Genomic DNA, 14,780 nt, shown 5'->3' on the forward strand with positions numbered 1-14,780 from the left:
CAGAATTTGTACATAGATGGAGCAAAAAGCAAAAAGTGAGTTCCAGATCACTGTAAGGAAAACCCATTCTTCTGCCAGTGGAATGGGCCAGTTATCTTGAGTGCTCTCAGCCAAGGCAGGTAGTGGGCTGCACAATGAGCTCTGATTACTAGTTAGTGGATTAGCACATTTACCCCTTAATTTAAGTCAAGGGGTGGGTTCATCCTCAAGTATGGCTTTATCTCAGCATCCTACTGCTTTTAGTGCTCTGAAGGTCATAATTCCGGAGTCTCTCTTATTAATTTAAAATTTCTCACTGTTTGAATTTCACTACTGCCTAATTTTCCTAGGAGGAATGGGAACATCCTGAAGTTTCTCCACATGAATAGGCAATTTAATTGTTTTTTGCCTTTAGGGAAGAAAATAATATGTGAGATGCCAAAATTCATCTCATGTCACCATATGGAAAAATAAAAGGAGATTTTAGGAAAATAGAACAAGGCCTCAGGTTCTCAGGGCGACCCAGAGCAATGTTGCTCTCAACTCCTGCTGTCAAATTTCCTTCAGGACTCATGATCTGGTGTGCATACCCATTCTGTCAGCTCCTCACAGAACCACCGATAGCACACCTCTCCACCTGCCCCTCACTATCCTTGGTGGCTGGTTAACTCCTGTTTATCCTTCAAAACTCTTCTCAGCTGTGATGGGTGAGAAGAGAATTTTTTACTTTATATACTTTTGAATTATTTTCTCCGTGAACACGTTTACTTTTATAATTAAAATAAATCCTAAAAGAATGGGAAAAAAAGTAAAACAACCAAAAGACATTCCAACCCCTGCTTGGTTGTTTCTCTCTTCCCCTGGGAAGGTTTTATGACCAGTTTTAAAATTATCTTTCCTCCCAATCTGTTCCTAATGCCCAGCTCCTTCTGTGAACTCATGAGACCTTTCTATCATTTACTTTGTGCATAGAGCTCATTCTATAAGGTGCAGTAATTCTTTGTTCACTTATCTGTTGTTCTCAGGAGATTATCTTGATCTCCAATATCTGTCCTAGTATTTGTTACATCTTAGGGTCTCAGCACATTTTCTTGAACAAGGAATAAAAGTGAAAGGAACATGGACTCATGTAAAGGAAAGAATATGACTGTAGCTAAAGAGCCATACCCAGCTCCTCTGCTGGCTCTTGGTAATCCTGCCTTCAACACTCCTGCCCTCCCAGGGAGACCTCAGTGCTGCTTCCTGCCATTGTCACCTTGGTTTGCCAATGACACTGCTTCGGGTGCCTTTCCTTTACCTGAGTGCAGTACTGCTTTTCAAGCCTCTGGCTCTCTTTTTGTTTCTGGCAAGTCAGGGACACCACAGACACAATGGTGCTGTTGTAGTTCTCTTGGGAAGATGTCCAAGACATCAAGGCAGTGGTTGAACTTAAAACATGGACGCTCACATGCTGGGGCTTCTCCGTCAATTCTTCAATCCACTCTCCTGTAGGACCTGAACATTTCAAATCAGAACATAAGAGAGCTTGCACACTGAGCTGGTTGAGATCAAAGATTCCAGTCTAAACATCATGTTATTTTCCTGTGCCCTTAGAGAGATACTCAGTGCAAGACTGGCAGTTGCTCTTTCCATCCTCTACCCAGTGACAGTCCTCAACTCCATCTCCCCACCATTCCAAACAGTAGCAGCAGCAGCAACAACAACAACAACAACAAAGGCAAATATAGTTTTACTGATGGAGAGAAGCTCCACTTCAGTTTGTCATATGCATCTGAGAGTATCCTGGTAACTTTTTTTACCAGAGAGAATTTACTTTTCTTTTAACAAAGGGAGGGTGTGGCAGTGTAGTGTTTCATCAGTGTTCATAATTCCTTTGCTGTGAGGATCTTTGGTTTCTAGAAATAATTGCTTTGAGATTCAAATTAGTCTCTGCTACAATCCTGTGAAAAAAATTTAAATTTAGCAGCAGCAAGAACAAAGAAGCAGACTGTGACTATATTAGACAAGAAATAGGAAACAGGCTAGCTCAATTAAAGAAGAAGGCTAAAACCTGGGCGGTATTTGAGGGATGGGGTGAGGTTCCTTGCTACAAAATATCTTCACAGAAGTGTCCATCAGCAGCTTTGTTCTCTCAGGTTTTTGAAGTAGTTCTTAGCACAGTGCCTGGTACACAGTAAGGACTTAAGAAGTGTTAAGGTGATTATTATCTACAGAAATTCCCCTTGAAATGCAAATTTGCAAGTAACTTCCTCTTCTTTGTTTAGGATGCATTTCACAGTCTTTTAATAGAAAACTGTATTCCTAGGAGGTGCTCTGCTGGGGGAGGGCAGATTTAGGCTGAATGCAAATGGTGCAAAGGAAATAGTTTTTAAATGATAGTACTAGGCTCTGACTCAAGTTTATATGTGATTATGTGTTTTAATCCTTGAATTCACCTAAAAGGTTTATGAGGTAAGTACTGTTATTAAATTTTGCTTTTCAGAAAAAGAAACTGAGGAAGATATAAAGTAAATCATGCTGGGATTTACACACAAGAAGTCTGATTCCAAAATCCATGTTCTAAACTCTGCATGTGGCTTCTTAAATAGTGAGAAGCTTTGGTTTGAAAGTAGTAAATTTGTCCCAGGCCTCCAGTGTACTCATTACTTATGGTAATACTTGGCAAACAATCTCATGTCTCCAAATCTCAGTCACTGCATCTGTCAAATGGACAAATCATGGAATGTTGGAATAGAAAAGAACTTTAGGATCCAATGTCTTATTTTACTGGTGAGAAAAGAGAGGTCCACAGACTTGACCAGTGTCACAGAGCTGCTTGGGACCACGTCCGGACCTCCTGTCTTCTGAGTCAGTGGCTTTGTGACAAAATATCCTGATGCCATCTGATTAATCTACTTTGCAAGGCTGTTGCTGTGTTAGAGAACTATGTAAATGTGAAGTGTTATTGCTGTAAGGCTACTGTCATAGAGGGGGCAGGGAGTGATAAAGTGGCAGGAAGCTCTTATTTCTTAGTTTTACATGAGGACTGACCTGATGGTCAGCAAGGTGGAGTGTCCCTGCAAGCTACATATTGCTAAATTCTAATCCCTGTTCTGACACTTGGGGTAGTCACTGAATTTTGTGTTACTCAGCTTTTTTTCACATAAAAAAATGGGGATAATAAAAATGTTCCCTTCATAAAACTGTTGAGGGATTAAGGTAAGTATCTGCTTTAATTCTCATCTCTTAGAAAGCCTTCAAAACTATGCAAATATAAATCATAATGCAATAACATAAACGTAAATCTTAATGTAATAAATCTTAGTGCAGTAACTCAATACCAGAATGTCTGAAACAGTTGGGTTAGGCAAATGGGCTGCAAATGTTATTTAGTTGGTGTGTAACTGCACTATGTTGAATGAAATCAAGCTACCCTAATTTGTTGCTCATCTACCCTGTTGAGTATAAATATTTATATCTACACAGTACATTGTACAACTCCTTAATGTCTACAGAATATTCTAAGGATTTAAACATTTTTTTATTGGCAAAAGAATTTCTACTGGTCTATCTTTTTACAGATTAATACTAAGAAATGTCTCTGAAATAATCATTTATCTGAGCAATTCTGACAAATACTGAATAATGCTCTCTTTAGATATACTTGAGAACAGAATAGAAGGTCTTATTGATAAAAGTGATTCAATAAGTATTTATTGAATGTACAAACGAATGAATACATAAGCAAATAATATCTCGGCAGCCTAGGATTTAAAATTTGGTGTGAGAAGCAAGATGAACACCCTTAAAATGCATCTGGGAAAATGTCTCTCATTAAGTGTGTGTTTTATGCTGTGCACTATGAAACACAATTGAAATTCAGAGGACAGAAAGCTAACGTGGCCAAAACCATTGAGGGAGAGAGGACACTGGCAGTGGGTCTGCCCTGGTGGACAGGAAGTCTCCTTCAGTGAAGCATTTTTAGCCTCTTGGGAAGTACTGAATACTCTGCTTTGTTTCATTCTCAAGTGATCTCATATCAAACATTTTCCATGATTGGAATCCATGTAAGGCAATTACCAATATCCTTTTTGCGTGTCTGATGGATAAGTAGTTCAGACCTTTCATGGGTGGTGATATTTTGGTTTCTCAAGTAAAAATGCTATATTAGGGGCATCATTTTCAACATTTTTAAGCTGGTAAGTACACTGATTTTCTCCCTCTGCCTCTCTTCTCCCTACCCATCTTTGGAGGGTCATTTGAGGAAGGGTGGTGTTTTGCCTGTAAAGAAGGCCATGGAATAGAGAGTGGTCACCCTTTTCTGAGAGCAGTACTTATCCATGTTTTCTGGCTTTTCTTTCTCCTGATCAACAAGCACATTAAAGTCCTGGTGAGCTGCATGACTGAGGCTTAGCCCCTAAACATCCATGAAACATAGTTAAGCTAAAGACATTACAGAGACACACTGCTGGTACAGCCTGAGGGCCTCATTCTTGCTCTGCTGTTACTTTTATGGAAGTAGAAGCTACCCTGAGATGTGAGACTGGCTTTTAGGATGCTCTAGCTTTGTATTCTCCTGCCAACTGCAGGGAGACCACCTGGGTATAACTACGCTTGAACCTTCTCTTTTTGAACTCCGCAAGTTCGATACTGTAATGAGACTTTTTATAGTCCTATAATAGAAAATTTCATTATGAACTCAAACCAAAGTCATATTTCCCAAACTGTGTGTTCTTGTCCTTGGAGAGTTTGTTACAGCTAGTGTGGAAGGCCAGCTTAATAAATGTTCAATTATCACAATAGTAAAAATAATCCTCAAGTTAAATCCCTGGGTAGGTCTGCTACTATTAAACATACATATATTTCCTCTGCTGTCAGAAGCTCCTGGATCCCAGCCTCCCCCGACCTTGAAGAATTCTCAGGATCCCTAAGGTTTGTGAATAATTGACACCTGAGCATCATTAATCTCAACAGCTTCATTGTTCTAGCTTCCCTGTAAGCACAAAATAATCTCTTTGCTACTTACTGATATAAAAGCTGAGTGACTTTGCTGACTGACTTTTTCGGGTTTCACAAGATCCTGAGGAACTAAATGTTGTGACAGATAGCTTATATTTCCCAGGCTCCTTCAATTCTGCGACGAATTCATGGGCTTCTTCATCCACGGTCAAATATTCGGTAAAGTTATCTAAATCATACACATACACACAAAGAGAATATATCTGAATTGACACGTGGAAGGACCCTGGGTATAGACAAGCCAATTAATTTAAAATCATTTAGGCCTCTTAACTAAAGGCACTATAAATAAAAAAGATGAATAAAAAAGATGAATAAAATACCAAAACTAAAATATGGTGTCCAAATCAACAGAACTAGGGATGGGCATATTGCATATCTTATATATTTTTACTCAATAAAATTCTGCGCACAATAGAAACAGAATGGTAGGACAAGATAGCAATCATTGGGTTTCTCTTCTGATATGAGATAAGAAATAACTACCACCATGTTTCTTCTAAGTTCCTCATTGTAGCATTAAATATCCATAAATGTTTTAAAATATATTGAATTATTTCTAGTTACAGAAATATGCCAATCATGTTTTTCTTCACCTGTTTTCTTCCAGAACCTTTGAAAGTAGGAATTATTTTACATTGTTTCAGAGTCTATATCGTGCTGCTTATTAATTCAGTTGAAGTCATTATCATCTGTTGGTAACTACAATAGTCTTCAAAAGAACATACTGCAGTCAGACAAAGGCATGATTGAATTTACAAGGAAATAGGCATTAAAAATATTCTGAGTTATAAGACACTATTTTTCTCAGAATAAATTAAAGACAAATAAAGAATAGGTTAAGGGGACTACTGTTTTTTTTTTTTTAACTGTATTTCTTTTTTTTTTATTGGTTTTTCAAAACATTACAAAGCTCTTGACATATCATCTTTCATACATTTGATTCAAGTGGGTTATGAACTCCCATTAAATGAAGAAATTCCAGACAAATAATTTTTGATTCAAATAATTATAATTAACCAAGGATTTCAATTTTATATAATATTTGGGTGTGGTTGATTGCACTATCATTTAGTATAAAAGAACTCTTATCTAGTATAGAAGATACATCTCATTGTATTAAACAAAATACGAACAAACAATATCTCATATATGAATCTTCATGATTCTAATGTCCTACCATGAAAATCAGGCTGCCATTGTAATTTCAAACTTTGACAACTTGACAACCTGCACCACCCAAATGACTACACTGGAAAATAGCAAATGAAGGATGTTACTGTAAAAACGAGATAGACAAAAAATAGCCATAAAAATCTACCAAACATTCAGATATGCCATGGCTCTGTTTTCATGAATTGGTGGGCTACAATAAAGAACAGATTTGAAATGCTTGATAAATGAATACAAAATATGATGCAGTTGTCACCATTTTGCTTTTTGTTAATAGCTCCTCTTTGGGAAAACCTGAGCACTGGTTCCAGAGGGGCACATCCCATAAGGAATGAATAGCTGGGAAGGCAGGTCACAGGTCTCAGACTTTTATGAAAAGTAGTCATGTTGTCAAAGATTCTTTTGAGGCATATTTCACAAATTTGTTCCAGAATATTCTATAATATTTTGTAATGGCTAGATCCTTAATCTAAAATGTTTCCAAACATAAGGGTTTTATTGGTGACCTGGGGTATGTGAAATGTGAGGCAGTGAAATCTGTATGGTTTTAGTAAAGGGGACTTGTGAAGCACCCCGATCTTCTGATTTTGATCTACCTTATTTATTTTGGTTTCCTGTTCTCAGTCCACATTGGATACTCAAAGAGTTCTCTTTCTTTTATATTTAGATATTTATATTTAGATACTAAGTACCTACCACTAGTCTTTCTTTCTAATCTCAAATTTAAAACCATTTTAAATTTCCTTTCTTTGCATCATTTCTTATTTCCTCTGGTCTCCTGCTGCCTTACCTTCTTTTTCTATGAGAATATTGAACCCATCAAAGGCAGTAGGTGGTTTTGGTGGTAACCAGCTCAATATCATTTGAACAGGGAAGAAAGAAAAAGAGCTTGCTGTTGACTTCTCAGTCTCGCTGAGTGTACTATTATTTTCGTATTCTATGGGAAGTACACTGACAAATTCATCTTCATTTTCAGGAGTTGCGGATGCACTGTCCCACCAATAGGGCTGAGATGTGGTTTCATAGTCGCTGCTGTTAAAATCAGGCCAACCAGAAGAGAGATTGCCAGAGGGAATCTCAGGAGTTTCATCTGTGAAGTGGAAGAGTTTATCTTTTCCCGTTGAATCTTGCGATTTTAAGAAGGATTCTTCTGGGAAATTGCCACTCTGTTCTTCCCAGTTGTTCTTGTTCAAGTTTACAAAGCGAACAGAAATATTTCGAGGTGGATATGGGGCTGTAAAAGAGAATTTCAATTTTCAAGTTACTTTAACTCTGTTATACTGGATACTAATGAATCAAACACATTTACAACATGAAGTTTAATTTTACTTCTAGCATACAGACAAATTTACATGAAGAAAATCTGTAATTTTAAGTAGTCATACTTCCAATGTGTGTAGTGGATGATGTGTACATATTAGCAAATCATCAGTTATTCTTCAAAAGTATTAACTTATGCTTGTTGAAGTGGTAATTTAAGTATTTCTAAAGAAAAGTTATATAAATATTCTTTAGTTTATCACAATTTCACTTTTTAATACAAAGTGTCTCAGTCTCTGGATTTTTTATTAAAAAAGTCTAAATATAATTTACTTGTAGCTATTAAGATAAGACTACTTCAGTGACATAGCTGCACCTAGAATATCTGCATACATGAGTTGGTTTGAGAGTTGTTGACACATTGTTGGAAATATGGCTTTGCTCCTCACTTCTCTAAAATGAAACGTGAGAACAAAATGAATTTATGAATGAGGTAGAAAATTACAAAGACACTTCATGGTTTCTAATTGCAATAGTTTCTACCTGTTCCTCATATAGCAGCTCAAATACCACCTCTTCAATGAACTTCTAATAAAAAAATTTATCTCTCCTTCCTTTTTACTATTATGTAAATTTTTACCTCTTTGATGACATTATTTCATTCTGCCTTGTATTACTGCCATTTGTACAATACCTGTACCACTTTTTGAGGACAGAGGACCTGTCTCATCTCACTTTGTGTTAATCTGTTTTAGGACTTAGAACAACTTCCAGGTAGAATGTGCTTAATCAATGTGTCTTTATTTAAATCGAATAATAAAAAAGACAAATAAAATCTTGATGTGGAGATGAGGTGAATTAGCTAGTTAGCTGAAATAGTTTCCTCATATTAGCCTAATGAAATGAGAGTCATGATATATTATTAGAGTTTTAAATTGTAGGGGCTATTGGGTGATCTATCAGAGTCTGTTTCCAATTCTTATAACAAGGGCCTTTTGAGCATTCATTAGGCATACTCAACATTGCTTCTATTGATGATGGGTATTTAGTAGGTATTAGTTTATTTGGGATACTGGGGATTGAACCCAGGTGCCCTATACCACTGAGATATATCCCCAGTTCTTTTTATTTTTTATTTTGAGGCAGGGTCTTTGATAAATTGCTGAGGGTCTCTATAAATTGCTGAGGCTGGCTTCAAACTTGTGATTCTCCTGCCTCAGCCTGGGATTGCAGGTGTGCACCACAGCACATGGCATTTTTAACGGATCCATTCTTTTCATCCATGCATGCATCCATTCATCATATAATACTTCTTCACATTAATGATGCTACTAAAATTTAAGCACTGTAAGTTTTAAATATCAAAGTCCCAATATTTTTCCTTAATAATCTGATAGCCTGTACTACAATGTCTCCCATCTGCTTTTCTGCTATGTGGGCATTTATCAGAGTATAGGTTATAGAATAACCAATGTCAGGTTATAGGATAACCAATGTCTATTAGATCCAGTTAAGTTACTTAATTATAACTTTTGGTAAAAATCACATTTTTTAATTTAAAGATTATAGATCTAAGATTACACTTGGTTCCTTTCAAATTGATTGAAAATTTATTTTAGTTTGTTAAAATATATATTTATTTTCTTAGCTCTTCAACATTATGTTTTTTAAAAGAATAAAATTCAATATACAGCAACATATAACTTAATTATTATTTTTTTTTTTTTTTTACTAAATTTGCTTCTTCAGAAGACTTACCAGTTCTATGCTGTTTGGGTTCATGACTGACACCACTGTACTCCACAAGGGTACTTTTATTAAAAGTCGCCTCAGATACCAGCTGAAAGGTAATGTTACTATAACAAATTCCTGGCAGCCAGTGATTAAATACTGTTTTTCCCTTAAAGAAATCTGTGAAGAAAAAAGTCAATTACATTAAAAATAGGATTTTCTAAATGTCATATACTTGTAGAAATTTCCAATTACGATTAAATATCCATAAAATAATGTTCCCTTCAACTTCTGGCATGGTCAGTAAAAAATAATTAGAACTAGAGATCAAATTTTGAATCTTTTTTACACTGAATCCTGAAAGCCTTTCTGCCAGAATTTTGAAGGAGATTGGACATAATTGGATGTGGTGCTGGGGATTGAACCCAAGAGTATAGTTTTATTATATGAAATTTTAGTGAGACATTATTGAGATCAGATTTATGCTAGTCATTTATTTTAAGAATGAAAAAAACCATAGTATTTTGCCACTTCATGACAGAAGAAATAGTAATTTCACAGAAAAATGTTTTCATATAAAAACATAAAAATTAGCTTACTTTTAAAGTAGACTGGTTTATCTGCCAATTGGCAGACAGGGCCTGTTCTAAAGAAGATAGAAATTTGGATTCTATTTGGAACATATTAGAGAAAATAATAAATTTAAATATCCAATCCAAGTTAAAAGAAATAAGGGAAAGAAATGACAAGCACCCAGCAATGTTTACTTGATTCTTTGAATAATTTGAATTATTCAATTCCCATGGGCTATCCGCTTTCTCTACCTTCCTCACAAGGTCCCCATCAGGCCAGTAAAAACAGTGAAAACAATTTTTGTGTATTAATGCAATCATTAATTTCTTTATGTAGGCAAATATATTCAAAGAAACAAAAAATATTGCCTTTTGCATTTAAAAATAATCTTGTACCATCTTCAAACAAAACTTTGTGAAAGGTTGCCTTTGTCAACCAATTCTAGAAATGCCCTTGTATCATACTCAGAAAGAAACTGGTAGGCAAAGTTGCTTCTAAACTTCTTTGAATTCATTTCCTGCACCAGGCATGGTGCCTTTGGCAAGAATAACATGTAACTGAAAATAATTTGAGTACTTCTCATATCGTATGCATGACTTGTGATTCTCAGCTAATAAACCAGATGTTCTGAGACTCCTCATAACAAAATTTTCATGAATCAATAACTATTTTTAATGGCTCATTTATAGGTCAAGTAGTGAATTATAAAAATTCTTTAGAGTAAGAGAGGAGACCACTTGGAAAAAGTCATGTAATAAGTAATAAACATTACTCTTTAGTCTTTCTTTTGCCTCTTACCTTTATATAGCATAGTCCGGAAGTCCTTGCCTTCCCAGTAGCTTATGTTTACTCTTGTGAAAACATTATATTTCTCTGGATAATGGATTTCAAACAAGACTCCTGTTTCAGGAGAAGGTTTATAGTCATATATTGAAACACTGGTTACAGGTAGAGGTTCTATGGAAGGAAAGTAAATGGAGAAAGGGAAAAGGAAAAAGGAGAGAAAGTCATCAGTATTTGAAGTACCAAGAATTACTTCTAGAATTTTACTCATATTTTTATGTTCTCTGAGCACTGAGCTCCTCAGTTCTCATGAGTTGAGTATTTTCTTTAGCAATAATTAATAAACTCCATTTTATATGGCACTTTCTGCTTTTCAAAAAACTTTCATATTCATTTTTTGTCATATGTCATTTGCAACAGCCCTGAGATCAAGACAGAACAAATATTAATTAAAGCTCAAAAGACGAAATTACTTGTCATAGACAATTTAACAAGTTTCTGGCAGCATCTGTATCTCCAGATTCCTAGCTCATTTTTCTTCTCCTTATGCCAAGAAAATTTGATGTTAATAACAAATCAGTAACAGAAAAATACGTTTTGGCTCTGGCCAATGGTAAATATTTATGTGATCATTTATTTCTTCATGGGAACTTAGCATTTATTTTTCTATGTTATGCATAAAATTGTAAAATACTCAATTTTGTAAATGACAGTTTAAATTGTTATCAAACCATTCTTTCTACAGAAGCTTAAAATTTATTCTAGTTTGCTTGAGCTGTTAATTCAACAGAAAACTTTTTAAACACTCATTAAAAATTTTTTGATTGAGATATGTCTGCATTTCCTCTATGTTCCTTCATGCAGCAAAATTCTTAAAAAAGAAAAGATCTGCCCCATCCTTCTGAAGGAGCTACTGGATAAATTTTACTTACATTAATTTGATTAAAATATTTAAAGTAATTTGGTTTGGAGTCAACCATTGTGTTATTAAATAAAAAATTTTAATTCAAAGTTTTTAAGTTGGGAGGATTCTCAGACGTCATCTATAGCCCAAACTAAAGCAATATCCTCGGTTTAAATTTTACAGTTTTAAAATTTCAGTTTCAATAACATAAGATGCCAAAACTTGATTTAGTTCTTTCAACAAATAATTATTGAGAATCTTGTTTATTTCAATCTGTAGCTGAATATAGTTCATTCTGTTCCTGAGGGCCTTAACCTATTTTTTGCTTTTTAAAAAAAAAAAAAAAAAACTGTTTCTTTTTTTTTTTTAAAGAAAGAGTGAGAGAGAGGGAGAGAGAGAGAGAATTTTTTTTTTAATATTTATTTTTTAGTATTTGGCGGACACAACATCTTTGTCTGTATGTGGTGCTGAGGATCGAACCCGGGCTGCATGCATGCCAGGCAAGCGCGCTACCGCCTGAGCCACACATTTTGATTAAAGAGATTGAAAGAAGATTGAAACTACATGTAAAATCTTTGAGTTTCCCTGAATTTTATGGAAACCCAAGCCAATATCTATAAAAAAAGGGAGGCTTTCATATTGTAGTATATTTTGTGATCCTGTCTCTGCAGACTGTACTGTATTCTCTGGTTTAAAAGTTTGTTTTATCCTTGTCCTATACCTGGTCTTTCTACATAAAAGTTTTATTTCATAGTGTACTTACTATGCCATGTAAACAAACAACCTTGAAGATATGAGGTCTGAGTTCAAAACTCCTAGAGAATAATACGAAGGTCTTTCTTTCAACTCAGCCTAATCACTAACCCAGAGAGTCTATCCTATCTAGCTCTGGACTCTGGATGTTAAAAAAAAAAAAAAAAAAAAAAAGTGAAACTAAGAGCAAAAAAGCAACCACGGAGCTGGACCTCTTCCCCTGCTGCAGTCCTGTTTCACACCCTCACCAAGGTTCCCTCCACTGAAAAGGGAAATGAGAGGTCCAGTCAATCTTTCATACCCCGAGGCATGAAGTCAGCACATCAAAGCCACAGTTAAACTTTGAAATGCAAGTCATATATGTGGATTTATTTATTTTCAGGATTTTTCTTTCTTTCTTTCTTTTGGACTGCTGCAAAGCTACTTAAACTTTAAGAGAATTTCTAAAATGTCTGATTGCATGATTGTTTTATACATTTCCCTCAGCTTCAATGTAAATGATCCCCAGATCAGCTGCAAGTCCTCAACTCCATGCCTAGTCATTAATGAGGTGTATTCTGTTTAAGAATTACTGTTTTCAGTAGAACCCAGGTGCATAGTCTCCAAATCTTCTGTTATCTGTCTGGTTAGTTGTTTCATTATTTTTCTTTTTGAAAAAGAAAAAAAAAATTCTTTTTAAGTGATGGGCATAAATCAGAGGTGTAATTACCTACATGTATTTCAGTGATTAAAAGGTTAAAACCTGATCTAATTCCATACTCCAAGTGGCTATCAACCACTCTGCTGTGCTTCCTGTTCTTGATTTAGGAGCCAGACTGGACTGGACAGAGAAATGGGGTAGCTAGAAAATGTGAATCACTTATGAACTTTGCTTATTATTACTTTCTTCAGGACTTTTAATATTTCAAATAAACTAAGCTGTATGAAACAGCTGAAACTCCCCTATATAACTTACCTGGGATCTCTAATATGGCCAGGAGTAAATTGTTACTCTGAATTTAGTGTTTATCTTCTGATGTTTTGTTTTTTAAAAAAATATTTATATGTAGTCAGCATTATTTCATGTTTTTATATATCATGTCAATAGAACCCTGTCCTACATATCATTCTACAGCTGACTTTTATCACCTAACATTGTTTTGAGATTCATCCATCTTGATACAAGTATCTTTAGAAACTTTTAGTTTCTGAAGTGTTCATTTTATCACTATATAAGTTATACAATAAATCTGTAATTGCTTTGGTAGATACTTGCCTTTAACCATCCAGTCTTACGAACACTGCTGCAATAAGTGCTTGGGCATGTCTTTTTAGGCCGGAAATCCTAGATTGTAGGATATGGGTATACACATTTTCAGTCATATAAGATATTGCTAAAGTGTGGTCTAATTTGATTATGTCAATTGACATTATTATCAGCAATGTATAATAGTTCTTGTTTATTCATGTTTTTCTCTAGCAATTGCTTATGTTGGTTTTCCTAATTTTTGCCACCACAAAGAGTATGAAATTTTGTCTCATTGTTTTAATTTCCTGCTCATGAAGGAGGTTGATTATTTTTTAACCACTCAGATTCCCACTTCTTAGAATTGTTTGACTTTTGTCTATTTTATGGGTTCTTTTTTAATCTTTTCCAACTAATTTTCATACAATCTCTGTCATATAATATACTATATGAAACTATATGTCATTTCTGTATGTGTATGTATTTCTTAAAGATTCACCTTTATTTCTTGCTGAAATATGTCTATTATGAGTTCATTAGAGTTATGGGTGTTAACATTCTCCTAAGATTTATATATTATAAAATTTCTTTGTTCTTTTTTTATTCTTCATGTTATTTTTGACATAGCTGAATATAAAATTCTAGGTAGACAGATTCATCCCCAGTACTTTGAAAATATTGCTTCCTTATTCTTCTTGCACCAATTATTGCAGAAGAAAAGGCTCTGTCAGCTTGATGACCAATCCCTTGTAGATACTATGCTCTTTTCCTCTGGTAACTTCCAAGGTTATATTTTTTTCCTTCTAAATTTAGCCTTGATAAACTGCAGTTTTGCCATCATATACTTAGTTATTTTATTTATTTATTTGGTACCAGGGATTGAGCCCAGGAGTGCTTAACCACTAAACAACATCCCTAGCACTTTTTCATTTATTTTTTAAAATTTATTTATTTATTCTAATTTATTATACATGACAGCTAAATGCATTTCAATTCGTAGTACACATATAGAGCACAATTTTCATTTCTCTGGTTGTATACAAAGTAGAGTCATACCGTTCATGTCTTCATACATGTACTTAGGGTAATGATGTCCATCTCATTCCACCATCTTTCCTACCCCCATGCCCCCTCCCACCACCTCCCTCCCCTTTGTCCTATCCAAAGTGCCTCCATTCCTACCCCCATTATGGATCAGCATCTACATATCAGAGAAAACATTCAGCCTTTGGTTATCTGGGATTGGCTTACATAGTACTTCATTCTCCAACTCTATCCATTTACCTGCAAATGCCATGATTTTATTCTCTTTTAATGATGAGTAATATTCCATTGTGTATATATACCACAGTTTCTTTGTCCATTCATCTATTGAAGGGCATCTAGGTTGATTCCACAATT

At 34.9% G+C, this 14,780-nt stretch overlaps 1 protein-coding gene across 1 annotated transcript in view; it reads right to left on the reverse strand.

The window, feature by feature from the left end:
* Window positions 1-14,780, reverse strand: part of LOC139705088 (receptor-type tyrosine-protein phosphatase O-like) — a 55,648-nt gene that overhangs the window by 22,248 nt on the left and 18,620 nt on the right. Inside the window, exons 3-7 of the mRNA XM_071609293.1 lie at window positions 10,513-10,671; window positions 9,169-9,321; window positions 6,941-7,384; window positions 4,985-5,146; window positions 1,277-1,473 (exon numbers count right to left, since the gene is read on the reverse strand). Coding sequence (XP_071465394.1) covers window positions 1,277-1,473; window positions 4,985-5,146; window positions 6,941-7,384; window positions 9,169-9,321; window positions 10,513-10,671 — 1,115 coding nt within the window. The remainder of the gene's footprint in view (window positions 1-1,276; window positions 1,474-4,984; window positions 5,147-6,940; window positions 7,385-9,168; window positions 9,322-10,512; window positions 10,672-14,780) is intronic.

Source organism: Marmota flaviventris, chromosome 3 (genome assembly GCF_047511675.1).
Source record: "Marmota flaviventris isolate mMarFla1 chromosome 3, mMarFla1.hap1, whole genome shotgun sequence".
Lineage (NCBI taxonomy): Eukaryota > Metazoa > Chordata > Mammalia > Rodentia > Sciuridae > Marmota > Marmota flaviventris.